Source organism: Protopterus annectens, chromosome 4.part0, assembly GCF_019279795.1.
Source record: "Protopterus annectens isolate FY-2018-M chromosome 4.part0, PAN1.0, whole genome shotgun sequence".
Classification (NCBI taxonomy): domain Eukaryota; kingdom Metazoa; phylum Chordata; order Ceratodontiformes; family Protopteridae; genus Protopterus; species Protopterus annectens.
In genome coordinates, this window is record NC_056733.1 from 1,344,766,397 (window position 1) to 1,344,787,161 (window position 20,765).

A 20,765-nucleotide genomic window follows, 5' to 3' on the forward strand; every position below is an offset into this window, starting at 1 on the left:
TGTATGCTGTAGTTTTTGTTGGGGTTAGTTGATGTAGTGTGGTGTTGTGAGAAGTGAGGTGGTAGAGCGTAAGTAGGTTAAAAAAGGTTAGGGATGTTATTAATAGTAGTGTGTGCATATGTGAGATGTAGGACGTTTTTAGTTGTTATGGGTGTGTGATGTGACAACGTCAGGGGGGCTTAGAGCCTATGAGGAGGTTGGAAAGAGTTGCCTGTGATGTATAAAGTTAGTGACAGTGGGGGCAGGAGGGAATTGGGGGCAGGTTAGGGGAATAGGGTGGGCTTTCTTGCCCCTGCAGGACTGAGAGTGAAAACTATCAGTGGAGGACTAAGGAAAGGTATGTGGAATCAAGCATTTATCTTTATTGAGTGGAGTTATCAGTGATACACTTATGGGGATGACCGTGCACTAAACCTAATTAATAGGGTTGGGTAGGTATTTTAATAAGTCTGCAGCAATTATTTAACTGGGATAAATAAGTTATTGTAAAATATTAGAAGGCGGAAATATAGACAGGCATTGCCATGTAGTCGTGACTATGAGGAATTTACTTTAACCAGATATTGCCCGGAGTTTAGATTTTGGCCAATTTTGGGAGCCCTAACTGATGTGCACACTACAGAATTAGAGGAAAAAATGCTATAATCTCCTATTATGTATACAACAGTATTCGCCTATGTGAAAAGCTTGAAATGGGTAGTCTTGTTGTTCCTTTTCTTTTTGTGCGAGACCTGTTCCGTAACACGTGAGCAGTCAAATCTATTTTTGTTTATGTCCTCGAAGGGGGTGGACTTCAAGGAGAAAATTCCTTGTAATTACCTAGAAAAGACAAAACAGTAACGTTATGAGCAGGGAAGAGGTAATACAGTAAAAGGTACAGAGAATACATAAGACAGATACATCGTACAAGAAACTGGTATTCAAGCAGAAATAATACTTAACAAAATGAAGTCGTATTTTAAGGTATATTGATATATATATATATATATATATATATATATATATATATATATATATATATATATATATTCAGGTTGCACCCTAGCAATACAATTCAGTAGGCATTAATGTTGGTTACACAAGCAAAGATTATGGTAGCAATACACACCACTGATGCCACTGCCATTCCTATGAAGCCCTTCTACTGGCTTAGGACTCACAAAGTGCATCTGTCTTAGTAGACACTGTATTAGCAGAAAAGCAAACTGTTAACTCAATTATATGCAATGTTATCAGGATGCATGTAAAAAAAACAGTGACTTTTGAACTAAATATGCATCTATATCAACAGAATTATTAGTTCGCAGCAAAGACATTAACATTAAAAAAGCACATTTAGCATAGCATTGCAATTGTTACACAAATACAGTTTGTGAGGGTAGGTACGCTTCATGCACATATTATAGGGAGAGACGAGTATAAAAAGCTAGGTAACAAGTTAAGAAATGACAACATAAAATCACAAATTCAGAACAGTAGAATATGTTTTAGTAAGCTGCAGTTATTTAAGCTCTGGACCAAGTTAGCTGTACTGTGCAAGTATACTGTATGCAGTATGCTTCTGAATAAAATCTTAATTAATACATGCTAAGGTATACAAGTTTAACATCATTACTTCTGTAAGCAGCCTGAGAAAGAGTACTGCATATATCAATCATCATAAAAAAATGAGCAGCTTCTTTAAATACACAATAATGAGATATGTTGCTTAGAGTGACACAGCTGTAGGCCGCAGACACATGTAATTGCATGTCACAGATTATCAGGATTTTCACAAAGTAGTACAATACATTTGGGGGAAAAAAAACAATATTCAACTTACCATTGGTGTGCACAACAAGCAGAGGAGCTGTGGAGTGAGTGGCTTGTGAAGGTTTGAGTTAAGCAGTTTAAAGATGGCGCCACATAATGCAACTCCCTAGTGTAGACTAGTGGGGGGTGGGGAGATGGAGGAGAGGAGTAACAGGGTTAAAACAGGCAGGAACTTGATAGTGCCCGTAATGTAAAATCAAGTAGATCGCCCCTGCTGTAGACCTATGTAAATAGTTATTTATTTGTTTTATAATTGATTTATTTATCTATTGTTTTAAAACTAAATAAAAAGGATGGTCAGTATTTTTCAATGATTACTTAGAATAGTAATGTGTTTAAAGGAAAGGGTGCTTTACCTGTCACTGGGAGCCATTATCATCTCAGTAGTTGAAGAGGGCATGCAAATTTAAGAATTTTATCTTCTGTGGTTCATAAAATGTTAGTGTTAGCATTATGTGGGGTAATTAAAGCCATAATAGGAAGAGTATATTACAATCTGGGCAGTAAAACATTAATAGCAATTGCTTACAAGCATAAGGAGTGAGCATATTAGATATTGCATATGCTACCTTCACTTGGTTAAAGAGTGTTGCACTTGTGATTCTGTGCATGCATGAACTGGAAGATTCTGATCAAGTATTAACCCAAGATATTTTAGTTTGAAGAGGTGTTAATGCAGGGTCAGTTACTGGCATTGTACTGCAACCAGTGCTTGGTGTGTCCTGAATAACATATCAGCTACTTTTTCTCTATTGTTGCTTAATCCTTTTTTAACAAACCAATTCCAAAGAAAGCTGGATTTTTTCTGAATGTTCTTATTCATTAAAACAGAGGATTTTGTGTCAGATGATAATTAAAATGTCAGCAGAATAAAAAAAGCAGTTTGCTTAAGAGAAATCCTAATGGGGATCATTGCTAAATAAAGACGATGATAATGACCCTAAAATTGTCCCCTAATGGCTACTCCTTCTGAGTGAACCACATTATTGGTTGTTCATTATTACCTGTTACTCTAAATGTTTAGTTATTCAGATAATTACCAAACCAAATATTTATTTCTTGAGAGTTGACAAGTCTTTAGCAGTTTTAATAAAATTCCATGGACAACTTCTTCAAACGTGTGATATTGATTCAGAAACATGACACCAGATGTCCCTGATCCATGTTTGCATACATTTGGTTAATAAGGAAATAAATCTCAAAAAGAAGCATGCCTTAATAAATTACACATAGAGAGCCTTAATAAATTACACATAAAGAACAGTGCTAAACAAAATTAAATTGCTTAAGAACATATTACTAATGAAATGAATTAATAATAGTGTTAGATAATTCTGAACTGCTACAGCTAATCAATCCAAAAGGCACTACTCCTGTAAGTTATTCACAAACTCTCTTATTATGAAAGTTACAGTAAATATATGCATTTACAAATAATTTTACTTGTCAGCTAAAGAAAAAGTGCCAAAGAAGAGAGAATAAAATGATGAAATTTAGAATTGTGTATGTAGAAAAGAAATGAAACCAAAAATGAATTATAGATTTTTTTTAATTAGGTTATTTTTATCACTCCAAAACATTTCAGGATAAAGAACATTGCTTAACTACAGTTGAAGCTACATGGGGTTAAGCTTGCTGACTTCAGGTTTTCATGAATATATATGTCACTACAGAGTGCTAACACTTCTACAGTTCATCATTTCATATGAATATGCTTCACTAGAGTACTTTTCCACAAAGGAAACATCACTTGGAATGATGATGGGAGGCACTGATATTTTTTGTCTATGATAACATATAAGTTTAAAGTATTTGTTTTATTAAGTATAAAGTAAGTAAATATAAGTGAGCAGAAATGCATAATTTATTCAGCTTGCTAATATTTCATTTAGCAGCATCCCATGCTGTTAAAGCTTAGATAAGATATATTCTCAAGTATGCTATGGTCAATAGGATCAGAGATCTGTTCAAAATAATTGGTTTTGAGATATAGAATTCTTTTGCAAATAGGTGCTGGCTTATTTCAGAAAGCACAACTTAATGAATTAATTTTAAAGTTTGCCTAGCTTATACAGTAACTTAGCATTTGGTGACATTGATACACTGTATGACTGGTATAGGGAGAGAGCTAGCTGATATGATGGACTGAAGGAAGGTTAGTATATTGTGTGTGCAAGAGACCAGATAGAAGGGGAGCAAGGCTAGGTGTATTGGAGGCGGGTTCAAATTGTTTTATCATGGTGTGGATGGGAGGAGAAATGGCATAGGCATTATCCTGAAGGAACATTATGCTAAGAGTGTTTTGGAGGTGAAAAGAGTGTCAGATAGAGTGATGTTTATGAAGCAGGAAATTGATGGTGTAATGATGAATGTTGTTAGTGCATATGCTCCACAAGTTGGGTGTGCAGTGGATGAAAAAGAAAAATTTTGGAGTGAGTTGGATGAAGTGGTGATGACTGTACCTAAGGGTGAGAGACTGGTGATTGGAACAGATTTCAGTGGGCATGTTGGTGAAGGGAACAGAGGGGATGAGGAAGTGATGAGTAGGTATGGTGTTAAGCAAAGGAATGCAGAAGGTCAGATGGTAGTGGATTTTGCGAAAAGGATGGACATGGCTGTATTGAATACATATTTTAACAAGAGGGAGGAGCATAGGGTAACATATAAGAGTGGAGGAAGATGCACACAGGTGGATTATATCTTATGTAGAAGGGCCAGTCCGAAGGAGATTGGAGACTGTAAAGTGGTGGCAGGGGTAAGTGTTGTTAGGCAGCATAGGATGGTGGTTTGTAGGATGACGTTGGTGATCAAGAAGAGGAGGAGGAGTGTGAGGGCAGCACCAAGGATCAAATGGTGGACATTGAAAAATGGTAATTGTGAGGTGATGCTCAGGGAAGAGTTAAGACAGGCACTGGGTGGCAGGGAAGAGTTACAGAATAGCTGGGTGACTACAGCAGAGATAGTAAGAGAGATGGCTAGAAAGGTGCTTGGTGTGACATCTGGAAAGAGGAAGGAGGACAAGGAGACCTGGTGGTGGAATGAAGAAGTACAGGAGAGTATACAGAGAAAGAGGTTGGTGAAGAAGAAGTGGGATTGTCAGAGAGATGAAGAAAGTAGACAAGAGTATAAGGAGATGAGATGCATGGCAAAGAGAGAGGTGGCAAAGGCTAAGGATAAGGTGTATGATGAGTTGTATAAAAGGTTGGACACTAAGGAGGGAGAAAAGGACCTGTACTGATTGGCTAGACAGAGGGACCGAGCTAGTAAAGATGTGCAGCAGGTAAGGGTGATAAAGGATAATGAGGGAAACGTACTCACAAGTGAGGAGAGTGTGATGAGCAGATGGAAAGAGTACTTTGAGGGGTTGACGAATGAAGAGAATGAGAGAGAGAGAGAAGGTTGGATGATGTGCAGATAGTGAATCATGAAGTGCAGTGGATTAGCAAGGAGGAAGTAAGGATAGCTATGAAGAGGATGAAGAATGGAAAGGCTGTTGGTCCAGATGACATACCTGTGGAAGCATGGAGGTGTTTAGGTGAAATGGCAGTGGAGTTTTTAACTAGATTGTTTAATGAAATCTTGGAAAGTGAGACGATGCCTGAGGAATGGAGAAAAAGTGTTTTGGTACCGATTTTTAAGAATAAAGGTGATGTGCAGAGCTGTAGTAACTACAGAGGGATTAAACTGATCAGTCACAGCATGAAGTTATGGGAAAGAGTAGTGGAAGCTAGGTTAAGAAGGGAGGTGATGATTACTGATCAGCAGTATGGTTTCATGCCAGGAAAGAGCACTACAGATGCAATGTTTGCTTTGAGAGTGTTGATGGAGAAGTACAGAGAATGTCAGAAGGAGTTGCATTGTGTCTTTGTGGATTTAGAGAAAGCATATGACAGGGTGCCTAGAGAGGAGTTGTGGTATTGTATGAGGAAGTCGGGAGTGTCAGAGAAGTATGTAAGACAGGTACAGGATATGTACGAGGGTAGTGTGACAGCGGTGAGTTCTGCGGTGGGAGTGACGGATGCGTTTAAGGTGGAGGTGGGGTTACATCAAGGATCAGCTCTGAGCCCTTTCTTATTTGCAGTGGTGATGGACAAGTTGACAGACGAGATCAGACAGAAGTCCTTGTGGACTATGTTGTTTGCAGATGACATTGTGATCTGTAGTGAGAGTAGGGAACAGGTGGAGGAGACTCTGGAGAGGTGGAGATATGCTCTAGAGAGAAGAGGAATGAAGGTCAGCAGGACTAAGACAGAATATATGTGTGTGAATGAGAGGGAGGATAGAGGAATGGTGAGGATGCAGGGAGTAGAGGTGGTGAAGGTGGATGAATTTAAATACTTGGGATCAACAGTTCAGAGTAATGGTGAGTGTGGAAGAGAGGTGAAGAAGAGAGTACAGGCAGGATGGAGTGAGTGGAGAAGAGTGTCAGGAGTGATTTGTGACAGACGAGTACCAGTAAGAGTGAAAGGGAAGATCTACAAGAGGGTAGTGAGACCACCTATGTTATATGGGTTGGAGACAATGGCATTGACAAAAAGGCAGGAGTCAGAGCTTGACGTGGCAAAGGTGAAGATGTTAAGATTTGCACTGGGTGTGGCGAGGATGGACAGGATTAGGAATAAGTATATTAGAGGGTCAGCCCAGGTTGGAAGGTTTGGAGACAAAGCCAGATAGGCAAGATTACATTGGTTTGGACATGTGCTGAGGAGGGATGCAGAGTATATTGGGAAAAAGATGCTAAGTATGAAGCTGCCAGGTAACAGGAAAAGAGGAAGGCCTAAGATAGGGTTTATGGATGTGGTGAGAGAGGACATGCAGGTGGTTGGTGTGACAGAGCAAGATGCAGAGGACAGGAAGAAATGGTAACAGTTGATCTGCTGTGGTACCTGATGGGAGCAGCCGAAAGAAGAAGATACATTGTTACTAAAGTTTTTATTTTGTTGCCTGTGACTTCCTTGAATTTATAGATGCTAGTCTCAGATTTAGTAATCTTTAAATTAATTTTCTTTAAGTAGTTTTTTTTTTTGGGGGGGACAAGTTGTTCTTAATTGTTAGACGTTATGTTTTTACTGATTATTTAGAGTTTTGTTGACATTGTCACTCACAGTGACTAGTTTCTAGAATTTTCAAAGAAACGTGTAATAATGTCTTGATAATCTGAGCAAGGTTTTGCGGCCAGTCAGTTTAATAGTAAACATTCTTTACTTCTTGTTGATATACTTAAAGAAATGTATTTTAAATATCATTCTTTTATTAGCAATTTATTTTGACACTGTGCTTTATGTCTAAAATATTGAACATATTTTGGTATCTATCATAAACTATTTATGCTGAATAGATAATCTAGTTAATGCATATTGTTTTGCTTGTGGATAGAATCAATTAAAGTACTCTAGTTAACAACAGCTTGACTTTCTCCCAGATTTGACACAATGAGATGTTGCCAGTGCTAACATATTGTAGAATGAATTTAAGCAGTAATATCTGAAAGGGTGGCCATTACAGGGATATAACTGACTGCTCAAGGGTGTTGTGAGATAACAATGTTGCAGGCCTATCGACCCATAAAAGTTTCATTATTTTCCCATGATACCCATCCTGGTTTACAATATTGCATTTAGAAACCAGCCTTTTTGTACATCTTTTGTGCATTTAATTTTAAAATATACTTTTGTTAAAGTTTTGGTGTTTTTGTTAAATAGTCTCTTTTCTTGTGTATTTATACTGGAATATTTCACGTGCTGTACTTTTTTGAAATGGTTAGGTAATAGTGATTATGCATATCTGACTGCAGATCTTTTGCTTCACCTTATCCAATGATCTTTTGCTAACCCCTCATGCAGTTTTTGGTACAAATATATATATATATATATATATATATATATATATATATATATATATATATATATATATATATATATATATATATATATGTAAACAGTCAACAAAATGCTGATAAACAGCCATTTAAGATGAAATGGCAAGGGGGTTCCAAAAAGAATTCAGGAATCCCCCCAAAAATAAAGATAGTCCAGCAAGATAGAATGACTATTTAAGGGACCTTGTTCTCCTGTCCCACTGTGGCAGTCCCTTTTCCCCTCCAGAAAGTTTGAATCTCCGCTTCTCTTTTTGGCAACAGATAATTTCAGACAAATGGGTTCTGATGATTATTTATCAAGGTACCCATGGCAGTGGGAGGAAATCCCTCCTTTTTTGGGGTGTGGTGTGATTCCTCATCCAAGACACTCTTGTATTTCCCCTGTACTTTCTGTTCTAGGGAGTGATAGATCCAGTTTTTTCTTCCTAGGTTGGGAAAGGTTTTTAATCAAGGATGTTTTTAGTGCCAAAGAAAGAAAGAAAATGCTTTGAGACCTATTCTGGATTTTTCTTTCCTAAACCTGTTTGAGATAATGCCCAAGTTTAAAATGATGTCACTTCACAGCCTATTACATCTTCTTCCTCATTCAAGTTTCCTGGTAATACTATATTTAAAAGATGCTTATCACATACATATTCATCCAGACTTCAGGTGTTTCTTAAAGTTTTGTGTGTTTGGATCACACATTATCAGTTTTCTGCCTTAACCTTTGGAATATCCACTGCACCAGGAGTGTTCACAGTGTCTAGCTCCAGTTGCAGTTCATTGCAGGATTTCACATTTTTCTATATACATAGATTAAATTCTTATCTTTTTTCAGAATCTTTTTCAAAGTTACAGAAATCTCTCTCTCTCTCTCTTGGGTAAGAGATCCCTTACACAAGCTGGGATTCCAAGACAACATTCACAAATCTTTTTTGACTCCTTCACCTAGGATTATGAACCTGAGGTGTCAGCTAGAGACCTCTGTTTAAAGGGTTTCTCTTCCACAGGAAAAAAAAACATTTATATTTAGATCTATGTCTAAGGTTTTCCACTCAGACTTCAGTCACTGTGAGGGAATACTGACGACTTTGAGTCTCATGGCATCTATGATTCTCATAATACCCCTGATAAGACTTCACATGAGAAAGATAAAATTATATCTAAAGTCTCTTTGGTCCCAGCACCAAGCCTTGTCTTTTCAAATAACAAGATTTGTCAGAAGAGAAATCAGTTGGTGGAGGCAGCGAATTTCCATAAACCAGGTCTCACCTTCTTTCTGCTTGCTCCAAAGCAGTCAGTCACCACAGATACCTCAGACTTTGCCTGGGGAGCAGTTTCCACAGGGATAAATGTATAAAGTGTGTGGGACACCAAAGGCAGACACAAGCACATAAATATAAAAGAGATACATACCCTAATCAAGTCACTCAACTCTCTGACTCATCTTTGGTCCCCCAGACCTTGCAAGTTTTTGCAGAGAATACCACAGTCATGCAGTACATCAACAAGGAAGGGGGAATTAGGTTGTACCTCTTCTGCAGACTAGCCATGCTATCTTGGGATATAATTCACAGCACAATTGCACTCTGCAGGCATCCTACATTCAGTCAGAGCAAAACTTTGCGGCAGACAAGCTTAGCAGTTCAAGGGCAGACCTTCATAAATGCAAACTAGATCAGAGGGGGTCTTCCAACATTTGAGCCATCTGTGGGGAGGTCTTTAAGTATACATACTTTAATCCTCTCTGAACAATCAGATGGCAAGATTCTGCAGCACGACTCAATGCATGAAGGCTTGGAAGACAGATGCTTTTTCTTTTCCTTGAACCAAGATGTTCCTGTATGCTTTTACACAATTTCCACTGATATCCAGGTTACATCTGAAGAGTACTGATTCCCTTCTGGCCCAGGCAACAGTGGTTCCCCTTTCTTTTGGAAATGACCAAGGGAAGTTACCACAAGCTTCCCCATAGAATCAACTTACTTTCACAAGATCAGGGGTGCATGATACACCCCAATCCCAATTAACTTCGACTGATTGCCTGGATGATAGTCTTAACTCTCTTTGGGCACCTGTTTGCTGAGGGAGTGTGGCAGGTACTAATGGAGGTAAGAAAGCCTGCTACTAAAAAATTATACATTAGGAAATGGAAAATGTTTTCTTGTTGGTGCCAATAACATACCTAGCACCCATTCAGCGCTAGTTATTCTCTGATTTTACAATATTTGTGTGGTTTATTATCCTATGTCCTTTCTTATTCCTCTATCAAGGTTCATTTATTGGCCATTTCAGCATGTCTGCCCATGGATCATCCTCATTCAATGCATTTTCATGTCAAAATGTTTTTGAAAGGGGTTTTGCATTAGTGGCCTCCAAAAAAACTGTGGTCCCCACTTGGGATCTTAATTTTGTGTTAGAGAAGCTAACACTTGCTCCAGTTAAACCAGCTAATCTGGCTGACTTGAGGTTCTTACCATGGAAAACTGTTTTACTGATTACTCTGACCTCTACTGCATATCTGAGTTGCAAGCTCTTATGATGAATCAACTCAATCTCATTTTCCACAGAGATAGAGTTTCTTTGAGAACTAATCTTTCTTTTATGTCTGAAGTGATGTCTGCGTTTTCTTTAAGCCAAACTATCAAGCTCCCCATTTTGTTTCCTGAACCTAAAAATGAGGGAGAAAGGATACTCCTTACCCTGGATGTCCACAGACAGCTCAGATAACATCTTGGCAGAAATTAATTGTTAAGAATTTCTGATCAAATGTTCATTTTTTTATGAAGGAAGAAGAAGCGACAACCTAAGTCAAATGAGACTATTTCCAAATTGTTGTCTCAGGTTATTACCTTTTGTTATACTCACTACAACAAAATTATTCCAGGTGGGGTCAAGGCCCACTCTACCAGGGCCTTGGCTTCATCTAGGGCTTCTTGGAAAGGATTGGATTCTAGAAGCATTCTAGAAGTAGCAGCTTGGTCCTCTATACATACGTTTACAAGGCATTACAAGCTTGATTCTTTCTGTAGGTCTAGATCAGGCATTTGCTAGGACCAGTCTCCAGGGATTCCAGGACCTTGCCCCTTCAACCTCTCAAATATAGTAAACAAGCATAATCTAATCATATAAATAAGGCTACTGCATCAGTTCTCAGTATGATGAACATAGTACAGTTGTATAATTAAATTTATCATAATAAATGTTCAAATGATCACTGCTGCACTAACTGCTCCCTCCACCCCCTTGGTTTTTTTTTTGTTTTTTTTTGGGTTTTTTTTATTGCCAAGATGATTTTTTTTTTTTTTGTTAACATCATTGTCCTTTCAGGGTTCAACCTCGCTTTCTCTCCATTGCAATAAGAGCTGTGAAGGGATTGACACTCATAACTATTTACTCAGCATAGCTCAAGCTGACAGATGGTTTGAGAGGACAGAAGGTGCCCTGAAGCTTTGGAAGCTGGATGGCCATAGCTCTCAACCCCTTAGCACAAAAAATCTGGACAAAACCAAAAATAATGGGGGGACAAAGACACAAAAATAGGGACACATTTTAAATTTTGCTCTTATAAACTTATAAAGTTGCTAGAATAAAAGATCTTGTGTTACCATGCATTTTTCTGAATTATATGAAGTCTGAAACTGAAATGCCTGTCAATATTGAACTGATCTCCTTTTTATTTCTATTTCTTTTTTTCTTGTTTTCTCAAGTCTCAGTCTCTTTCTGAGCCATCCTGTTTCCGTCTCTCTTTCACTCTCACTAAATATATTAGGAAAGGAGAACATTTTAGATTACTCTTATGCCATACAATGTAATGGCAAGCCTTAGTCACTAACTGCAGAAAAGACTGCGGTACTCAGCTCAATATCTGAAAACACCCTTGGGAGTAATCAGTCACAAGGCAATCTTGTGGTTTCTGTTGACAAACAAGTATACAATGTTGCAGATTTAAAAATCAAGAATATGCTTGGCAATTAAAAACAAATACATTATCTTGCTTTGATGAACTTAGTAACATAGATCTGTGGGAGAGTCGTGTGATCATCTCCACAAACCTTTAGCTGTGATATTGCAAATACTTTAAGAAATGTTGTACTCCTCTCGTTGAATGAAGGAAGTCAATCTTTAAAATTATTTATAAAACTAAGAGCAGTCTGTCTGATACTGGAAATTAATAGGCCTACTTATCTTTTGTTCTATTTTGATAAAGTAATGGAGAAACAAATGCTGGCTTTACTTGTAGCTTAAATAAACAAATATCTTTCAAATTGTCTTTAGTTAGTGGAATCATCTATTTGAAATTTATATTTTTTATAACAACTGTACTTGGACCTTTCAAATGATCTTACAAACAGGTACTATATATGTTGATTTTTGTTATGCCTTTTGATAGATTGGATCACAATAGACTAGTTTCTGAATTAGCAGGACTTGGTGTAGAGGGAAACCTTACTGAAATGCCTTAAATCTTGATTAGTTGACAGATTTTGAGGTAATACAGCTTAATGATAATCATTCAGAATGGGTATCAATTCGGTTCAATCCTACAATCACAGTTATTCAGTTTATACTTGTCATATCTTTATCTTGGTTTCCAAGAAAGGGTATATTTTCTTGCTATGCTGATACTATTAAAACATGTGAGTTATACAATGACTGGCCATTAATATTCGAAAATGAGCATGATGATTGGCCAGCCCAACCAGCGTGCCCATTGTAAATCCCAGAATATACCAATGGAAAAAGGTCTGGTCACCCAGACTTCTTTCCGTTCATATATTCCATAACTTTTTTTTTTTAACAAAAAATATCTTTGGTCCAGACTCCAGACATAGCAAAGAGGCAGCATGGAGGAAAGGCAAAGAAAATCAGGTATATTATTTAAAACTAAAGACACATACCGGATTTTCTTTGCATTTCCTCCATTCTGACTCTCTCTCCTACCCCTAATGTAGCCGAAACTTTTTTTTTAATAAAAAAAAAAATGGAGCAACAGAGACTTTCTTTTCTCCATTGCTTCCTTTTCAAAACACTGATGTACTGGGTATGCATGGAAAACGCAAACCCCATACGCATGCGCAGTATATCAAAATAAGACATCAGGATACCACCAGCTGCGTTAGAACAGTACTGCACCATTATACAAAGATATTATTTAAGAAAAGTAAGTATTTTTTTCTTAAATAATGTCATTGTATAATAGCAATAACCAACTCCGGGGTTGTGGTATATTGAAATTTACCCACGGTTGGTTTTATTTAATCACTCGGGCTTCACTCTCATGATTAAACCAGACCAACTGTGGGTAAATCGTCAATATACCACACCACATCATCGGTTATTGCTTGAATAATCAACACATCTGATATAAATTATGTTCACGCTAGTCTAGATTCATTAAACCATTGGACTTTAAATAACAAAATGGTATGAATGCTAATAAAACCAAACATATCAGTTTGGAACAAATGTTGATACTTCTATACTCTTGAGGGTATTACAGCTGAGATCCTGGGATAAATGTACCAAACAACATTATGTTTGAGCATTATGTAAATGATGCTTACAAGCCAGCTTCACATTACTTGACTGGATAAATGGATATGCAAAGTTCAAGTGCTGTTATGGTTTTATACCTTAATTTAATACCTTAGTAAGACACAGGATGGATTATGTAATGGAAATCTGGAATCATACTGGATCTAAACGCACTAAGTAGGTGGAACAGAAAAAGACAAAATATTTACTAAGAGAACACAAGTAGTCTCAATCATATTCTGAGATGCTGAGTCATTTAAACTTGTGCACGCTGAAATATAGGAAGCTTCAAGGTAATTTATATTTAAGGATTTATTTCTGTTGAATTAATATGGTTTATGACTTCTTCTATTCATGGTCCAAGCAGGTTTAAGCATTGCCTGGAAAAAAGTCAGTTACTGCAAGTTTCTTTACTAGAAGGATAATACCTTTATAAAATAAACTTCCTGTAGGTGTTAAAATTATTCCAAGCATTCAGCATTTTGAATTTAAACTTGACAAGTATTTTTGGATACAAAATATACTATGTAGCTAAGCTATTTGTTACTCTAGTCTTTTGTATTTAATGTGTATGTATGTATGTATATAAGTAAATTCCTAGGATATTGTATTTGAGGGAATGGACGAGTACAGTATAGGGTAATTGTCTGCAGTCCAGATTGCTTAAAATCAGTAAAAAAAGGAAACCAAACTAGCTCAGTTGAAGCTGTGACCAAAATATATGTGCAAAACATGAGTTCCAAACCAAAATCTTTGCCATGCAAATACTCACTTTTCCTAGACTAAAATGTATTTTTAAAGGTAGCAGTGCTTCATTCAGATTTTAACCCACCAATCATTGTATCATTCATTAATCAAACAAACACAAATCACTTCTCATTCACTACCAATTCTGTGCTGGCACTTTTGTAGGCATGACAAAGAAACAGAGATATTGTAAAAAAGTTATCTGTTATTTCTGGTCCAAGATAAACATAAATAGCAATGTCTGTTTTTTTCCCTAAAGGACCAGCTTAGAGCAACATGTCATGAGCTCACAGCAAAGGAGAAAGAATATGACTGGTTAATCAGCCAATGCCACAAAATACTGGCAGAAACCAAGGTAAGTGAACCATAGGTCATATCACTATGCTGTGTTGCACTGTGCCATATGATTTTGTACTTGTCATATGCATACCTTGGTCGCTAAGAAGAATATAGATCCCCATTTTACTACTTTCAGCAGTTTGTTGCTTTTGTATCATGAAAAGTACTGAATGTAATTAGAACTCCTAGCATATTCCCCTAGTCTGTTTTCTTTGATTGGGATGCAGTTCTATTGTAAGTGCCTCTTCATTTGTAGATCACTTAACTGAGTTGATGTACTGGTCAACAGATACAATTTTAGATGCAAACCAGGCATCATAAAAAAAAAAACCTAAATACAACCATTGAAGAATGCACTTACAGGAAAACCCTAGCGGGATGTGATGTTTTTCATCATATCTTCATCTTATATGCAGTATTCATATGTCAGTATCATTTCAGTTAAATTTTGTAATTTGTCATATTCCTAAATAGTGTTATAGGATATTCCCTGGGATTCAGAAAGAGCTTCTGACACTGATAAGCCCTAATGTTGCCATTTTTCCACTGGAGGTAGCACTTTCTCTGCAGTGATTTGATGTGGTCTCTAGAATCACTTCAGTGGGCTGTCTCCATAGTCTACTTCAATGCTAATAAGGCATTCTAGGGTAGCACCATATGATAATTAGCCATGTGCTTTCCTCAGGAAATGTCTGCAGTAAGGGATTGATGCAGCCAAGTGATCTGGAGAATCATTCAGCTGTGTAAAGCAACAAGGCAAGTCACATTAATTAACAAGCGTAAAAGCCCGCTTTCTCCTATTACCTTCCATGGTAGAGACCATGTAGCAGCTAAATGACAGGGAGTTAAGCAGAGAGGTAGTAGAGGGGAATGTGAATGTATGTGGCAGTGTGTGTGTGTGTGTGTGTGTGTGTGTGTGTGTGTGTGTGTGTGTGTGTGTGTGTGTGTGTGTGTGTGTGTGTGTGTGTGTCTATATGTCTTCCTGGGTGTCATACTATGGGGCGAAGTTAAGGATAAGCAGAGGAGGTAGGTGTGGCTAAGGGTGTATGTGTGACTGAATGAGTAGTGCAATCAGGTGAGGGGTGTGCGTTTGTTGTATGTGTGTGTGTGTGTATGTGCATGTGTGCTTTTGTATGTGGCATCCTACCTCTAAACCCCTCTAGACTAATGAGAAAAGGCTGTAATATGGGGGGGTACTTGAGACAATTTTGTAATATCACTCTAAGGTACTATAACAGTTAATAAAACAATGGATTTTGCAAAAAGAAGCTGGAAATGAACAATAAAATGTATGAAACTCTTAAATCTAGCATTATTAGTTGACTGCTTTCATCTGTGACACAGACATGGTAAATATTACAGGCAAGATCATGGATGTTCTGTACAATCAGGGACTATTGAAAGGTAAGAGGATGCGTGTGTGTGTGTGTATGTGTGTGTGAGTTTAAAATGTGTATGTGTGTGTGTGAGAGTGAATGAGGGTGCTGCTTGTCCCAATGTGATATGATTACCACAGCAAAATGCTTATTAACTTTAGCAGTCACACTACAATATTCAGTGAGTGCAAATTAGTTGATAATGAAGTGTTTTTCATTATCTGCTCTGAATCTCAGTTTTAAATGATTGCAAAAACTGCCCCTATATGTTGTAGCATTCTTTTGGCTCATGTTGAGTCATCAAAGGTAAGTTCAGTGAATGAAAAAAAACAAAAATCATTTGCCAAAAACACCTTCAATGAACAACTCGACAATTTTGTTTTTGCAAGGGGGCAAGCCACTTGCACTTCTGGACATCAAGATACCAACTCAGAGCCTGCACAGCAGAAGAGAAAAAGCAATCTCTACTTCCTGCAAAAGTAATTTCTGCGGACAGCTCTTACTCTTTTTACATTTGCCAGATTTGCATTTGATGACACAACATGCTCCCCATTCTTTGTGGATCCCAGACGTTTTTTTTTTTTTTTTTTTTTCAGAATATCAGTCTTGCTCCCCTGTTTACTGTGTATGGATAATACTACACAGCCTGGATGCAACAAATGAGCTTTTCTGCATTTAGTTATATAGACAGTGCTGTGAATTGCTGTCTAAGCAAAACAGTTTCATTATTTATTTTTACTGACTTACTCTGAGCTGTGTTGAGCTGCTGGAAAGCGTTTGACAGTAAATTTAAACCTGATTCCAGACAAAGCCATTAAGCTAAATTTTGTTTTTGTTTTATATTCAAAGTTTAATTTCCTAGCAAGATTCCCGTAACCTACCCTGTGCACTCTTGATAATAGCATTTCCAGACGGGCACCTCTGCTTATTCATCTGTGACTGACAGTTAAAATTCTGTAACCTGACAAGGCAGCTGCAAACATCTTTCAATACTACTTGCTTTTTTGATGTCTCTTTACCATTACACAGGTACCAACAATTCTTCACTGGCCAAAAATCAAATGGCACATCAGTTTGGTTTGGCAGTACTGCTTTCTAATCCTTGCTCTTTTCTAAATGTCCCTCCAAAAAAACTATACAGAAGTTTGAAATTAGAACTTTTTTACAGCAAATGTGCTTTATAGATTTACTGATCTCAGCAAGAGACATTCTTGGGATGCAAAATTGTGGGTGGTGACTAGCAGTGTAAGCCAGAAAAAGAGTGTGGCTGCTCCTGTGTTAATCAAGCTGAGGAGAATTAGTTTCAGAAATAATGCCTGAAATGATTGTAAAAGCGATGGCAGAATGTTTACATCTATGCAGTTAAGAAGCAGAAATGAAGGCTTTGAAAGAAGCTGAGCAGATGTGGGGAATTAAACTATACTTAGGCAATATTGCAAGGATAAAAATAATTGGAATGAGGTTAATACATTGAAGGGGGAGTTGCCTTGTAAAAGAGAGAACTATAATAATATGTTGTTGTGTCTTTCGGCTTATCCCTGTTAGGGGTCGCCACAGTGGAACTCCGGTCCGCTAATGTCTTGGTAGTGGATTTTTACGTGCCGAGTTACCAGCCCTGATGCACAACCTTCAACGAAGGCACACCCATTCACACATGCCTCCACACAGAAGACACTCTAGCTGAGAATCGAACGCTGCAACGTCTTGCTGGATAGAGGACTATAATAATATAATTTTCAAATAATAATGTTAATCTTACATTGCTAACAGGAAAGCTCCTTCACTCAGCAAATCCTATCCCAGTTAGACAGCATAATTTCCCTCCAGTGAGCTCTATTACATTAATTAAAACATTGTGACTAAATGTCTGTCCACCTCTGATCCATACATAGATATCAGACCCCCCACCCACGTCCAGCTACACAGTGATACACAAAGAAATCCCAACATCAACATAAAAACAGTCAACTGTCTTAATGAAATATGCAGTAAACATACACATATAACATAAAAACATTTGTATAATAATATAAACCTCATAAAGGAGTATTTGGAAATATACCGCTCAACTTCTTTGTATGCCAAGAGACTTTTAATCAATATGTATTCTTTAAACACTAAGAGTATCAAACTCTAATGGCTGGCATTATTTACTGGTTGTAATTCATTGTGATTTACTAGAAAATGAAAAAATAATGTATGAAGCACAGTGCAAGAATGTGAGGCAAAATCAAAGTTCTTCTGCAAAATCAGAGGCAGCTGAGTGGCATGCAACCCCTTTGTAATTTTAAGAATCAACTTATTAAACTTTACTACCATAAAATTAATTATTTCTGTGATAATAAACTCAGCTCAGGACCACAGGATCCTACTCATAGATCCCACATCCAAGGACCGCAGGATCCTACCTGTACAGCCCACAAGCCATGACCACAGCTTCCTATCCATACTTTCCTCACTGTTCCTAACAACCAAATCTAATGCTACAAAAATCTAAGGAGAGGCCTCATTAATATCAGCAGCTTATAGATATATGGCCAGATTCAATAAAGTCTACACTGTCTGTTTACACTGTGTCCATGTCGCTGTGCAACGCACACATGGTAGTGCACTGTTTTGGATTCAGTAAGTGGCTCTACATGGTGTGCACAGCCACTCACTCCAGTGTAAACAAGGTAAATACAGTGGAATGCAAATTACTGCATAAGCAGCTGAATTGTATGCTAATCAACCAATCCAAGATGGAGGAGCTATTCAACAAGCTATAAAGCAACCGTGTAGACTGAGTGCTGGTTTTCCTTGCAAATTCCAAAACCTACTGGAATACAGCCACGGAAAGGAGTCTACACAGAAACGATGTTAGTGGTTGTATTGCCTTAATTCATGTGTATGTGCAACAGACTGAAGCCTGTGCTACTACTACTGCTGCTGCTGCTAATAGACCAAGGCCAAGAAGTAGAAGAGGTTTCAGACCCCGGGTAACTTATCACAATCTACATGATGTAGACATTGTAGAACACTACAGGGTGGATAGAGACACATTACAGGTACTCTGCAACCTCTGTAGTCCTCAAGTCAGATCCAGAACAAACCAAGGGGAAACCCATCCCAGTAGAAACAAAGGTATGTGTAGCACTTAGAATTTTAGCTACAGATACCTTTCAGAGACCAACGTGAGACAGGCATCAGCATGCAGGATCCTCCATCAATTCCTGAATGCTATGCTGCAACATGCTAGAGACCACATATATTTTTCCTGTACTCCTGAGGAAAGTGGCAGAAATATGCAGAAGATCTACTCTGTAGCATGCTACCCTGAAGTACTGGGTGCCATAGATTGCACACATGTAAAAATTAAGGCATCACCTGGGGAACACGGAAGGCTCTACATTAATAGAAAGGGCTTACACTCTATTAACTGGCATGACGTGTAATGCTAAGCGAATCATCTTGAATGTGTTTGCTGGCAATCTAGGCAGTTACCATGACTCACATATCTGGCACACCTCCCAACTGTATCAGATGTTTGCTAGGGGGGATATCCCACAGGGTCATTTACTGGGGGATGCAGGTTATACTCTGGAGCTGTGGCTGATGACACCCATCAGAAATGCACACACACCTGCTGAAGAAGGCCATAATGAGGCACAAGCTCAAATCAGAAATATCATAGAGTGTGTGTTTGGGCTGCTGAAGTTGCGGTTCTGGTGCTGAGATATATCTGGGTGAGCCCTGCATTACAATACACAGACATGCACTGAAATATTACATCTCACATCAATGACAAGGTCAACACAGCCACAAGCAGGTGCAGAGTCAGAGCGGGAAGCAGCAGCTGCTGTGGGTGAAGGCAGACAGAGGCATGTTCAATATGCCCTTGGATTGGCTAAGAGACAACACATAGCACACTCACTCACCATCTAAGGGCCTAAAACCTTCCTCTTATGTACATACATATAGTAACATTGATGCCAGGCAACACTCACAACTATTACCTACCCATTACTGGCTGTATACTGCGTGTATCAGACAGAGTTTGCCCTAAACTAAAACTGTTGCAATTTCTGAATTTACAGGGTAAGTGCTGAACCTGAAGTGTATTCTGTAATAATATGAATGACTGGCATATGCTTGCATGTTGTTACTTGGTAGTGTAATCAAGTAAAAGGTGGGAGATTTGTACAGAAATGACCTTAACGTATGACAGCAGAGACTTGTCTGACTTGTATGTGTCCATTATTAAGTAGTAGGCCTCAGGCATCAAAGATTCATACAGTCATGCCTCTCAAAAGTACTGATGGTCACTGCATGCTCTCAGTGTAGCACAATACTTTTGTACTGGAAAATCATTAAAGAGAGAAGTTATAAGGTAATGATACACATTTCAGTTTCAGACTTCACAACCCTCACAAGATCAATAACAATAAAGATGGAAATATTTTGATGCTATCAACTGTCTAACTTTCTAAGACCAATATAAGTCAGAGGTACAATTACCAATTCAACATCACAATTTCAAATATACTAAGCACTAAGTCAGCTACGCAACCTGAGCATTAGACACAAAGGTTATGTATCTATGAATCCAGAAGATACAAAACAGGGACATGGAAAAGTTATCATCACTTGCACAGGGTATTGTGGGGGGGGGGGGGGGGCAGGAAGCTTAGGCTGACAGAAAAGGTCAGTGAGTTTGTGTGAGTAAGAAAGAGAAGCAGGCAGACATTCAAATAAAGCAACAAATGGCCAGTGAGACAAAATGAGTTTTAAGCTTCACGGCTGAGCCATGTAACTGTTGTGTGTGTGTCTGTATGGGTGCTCCAGGTGAAATTGGTGTGTGAATGTCTGCATGAACCCAGCCAAGCTCTGTGCTAGCTCTACATTTTGGAATGTCAGACAGGTGAGCCATGCATGGTAGAGGTGGAAGTTTATCGTTGTCGTGCCCAGCTGTGAGAACTGGCTCTGCCAGGAGTTGAACTGGCATGTCCACGCCCACAGTCAGATGCAGTGCTGCTACCTGAATGTGACTGATATCTGCTGGATGAGCTCCCCTCACAAGGACATCCACAACCCCATGGCCTGTCACATAGTAT

At 38.2% G+C, this 20,765-nt stretch overlaps 1 protein-coding gene across 1 annotated transcript in view; it reads left to right on the top strand.

Moving 5' to 3' along the window:
- Positions 1 to 20,765, top strand: part of LOC122800446 (E3 ubiquitin/ISG15 ligase TRIM25-like) — a 221,875-nt gene that overhangs the window by 110,295 nt on the left and 90,815 nt on the right. The window contains exon 2 of the mRNA XM_044069891.1: positions 14,217 to 14,312. Coding sequence (XP_043925826.1) covers positions 14,217 to 14,312 — 96 coding nt within the window. The remainder of the gene's footprint in view (positions 1 to 14,216; positions 14,313 to 20,765) is intronic.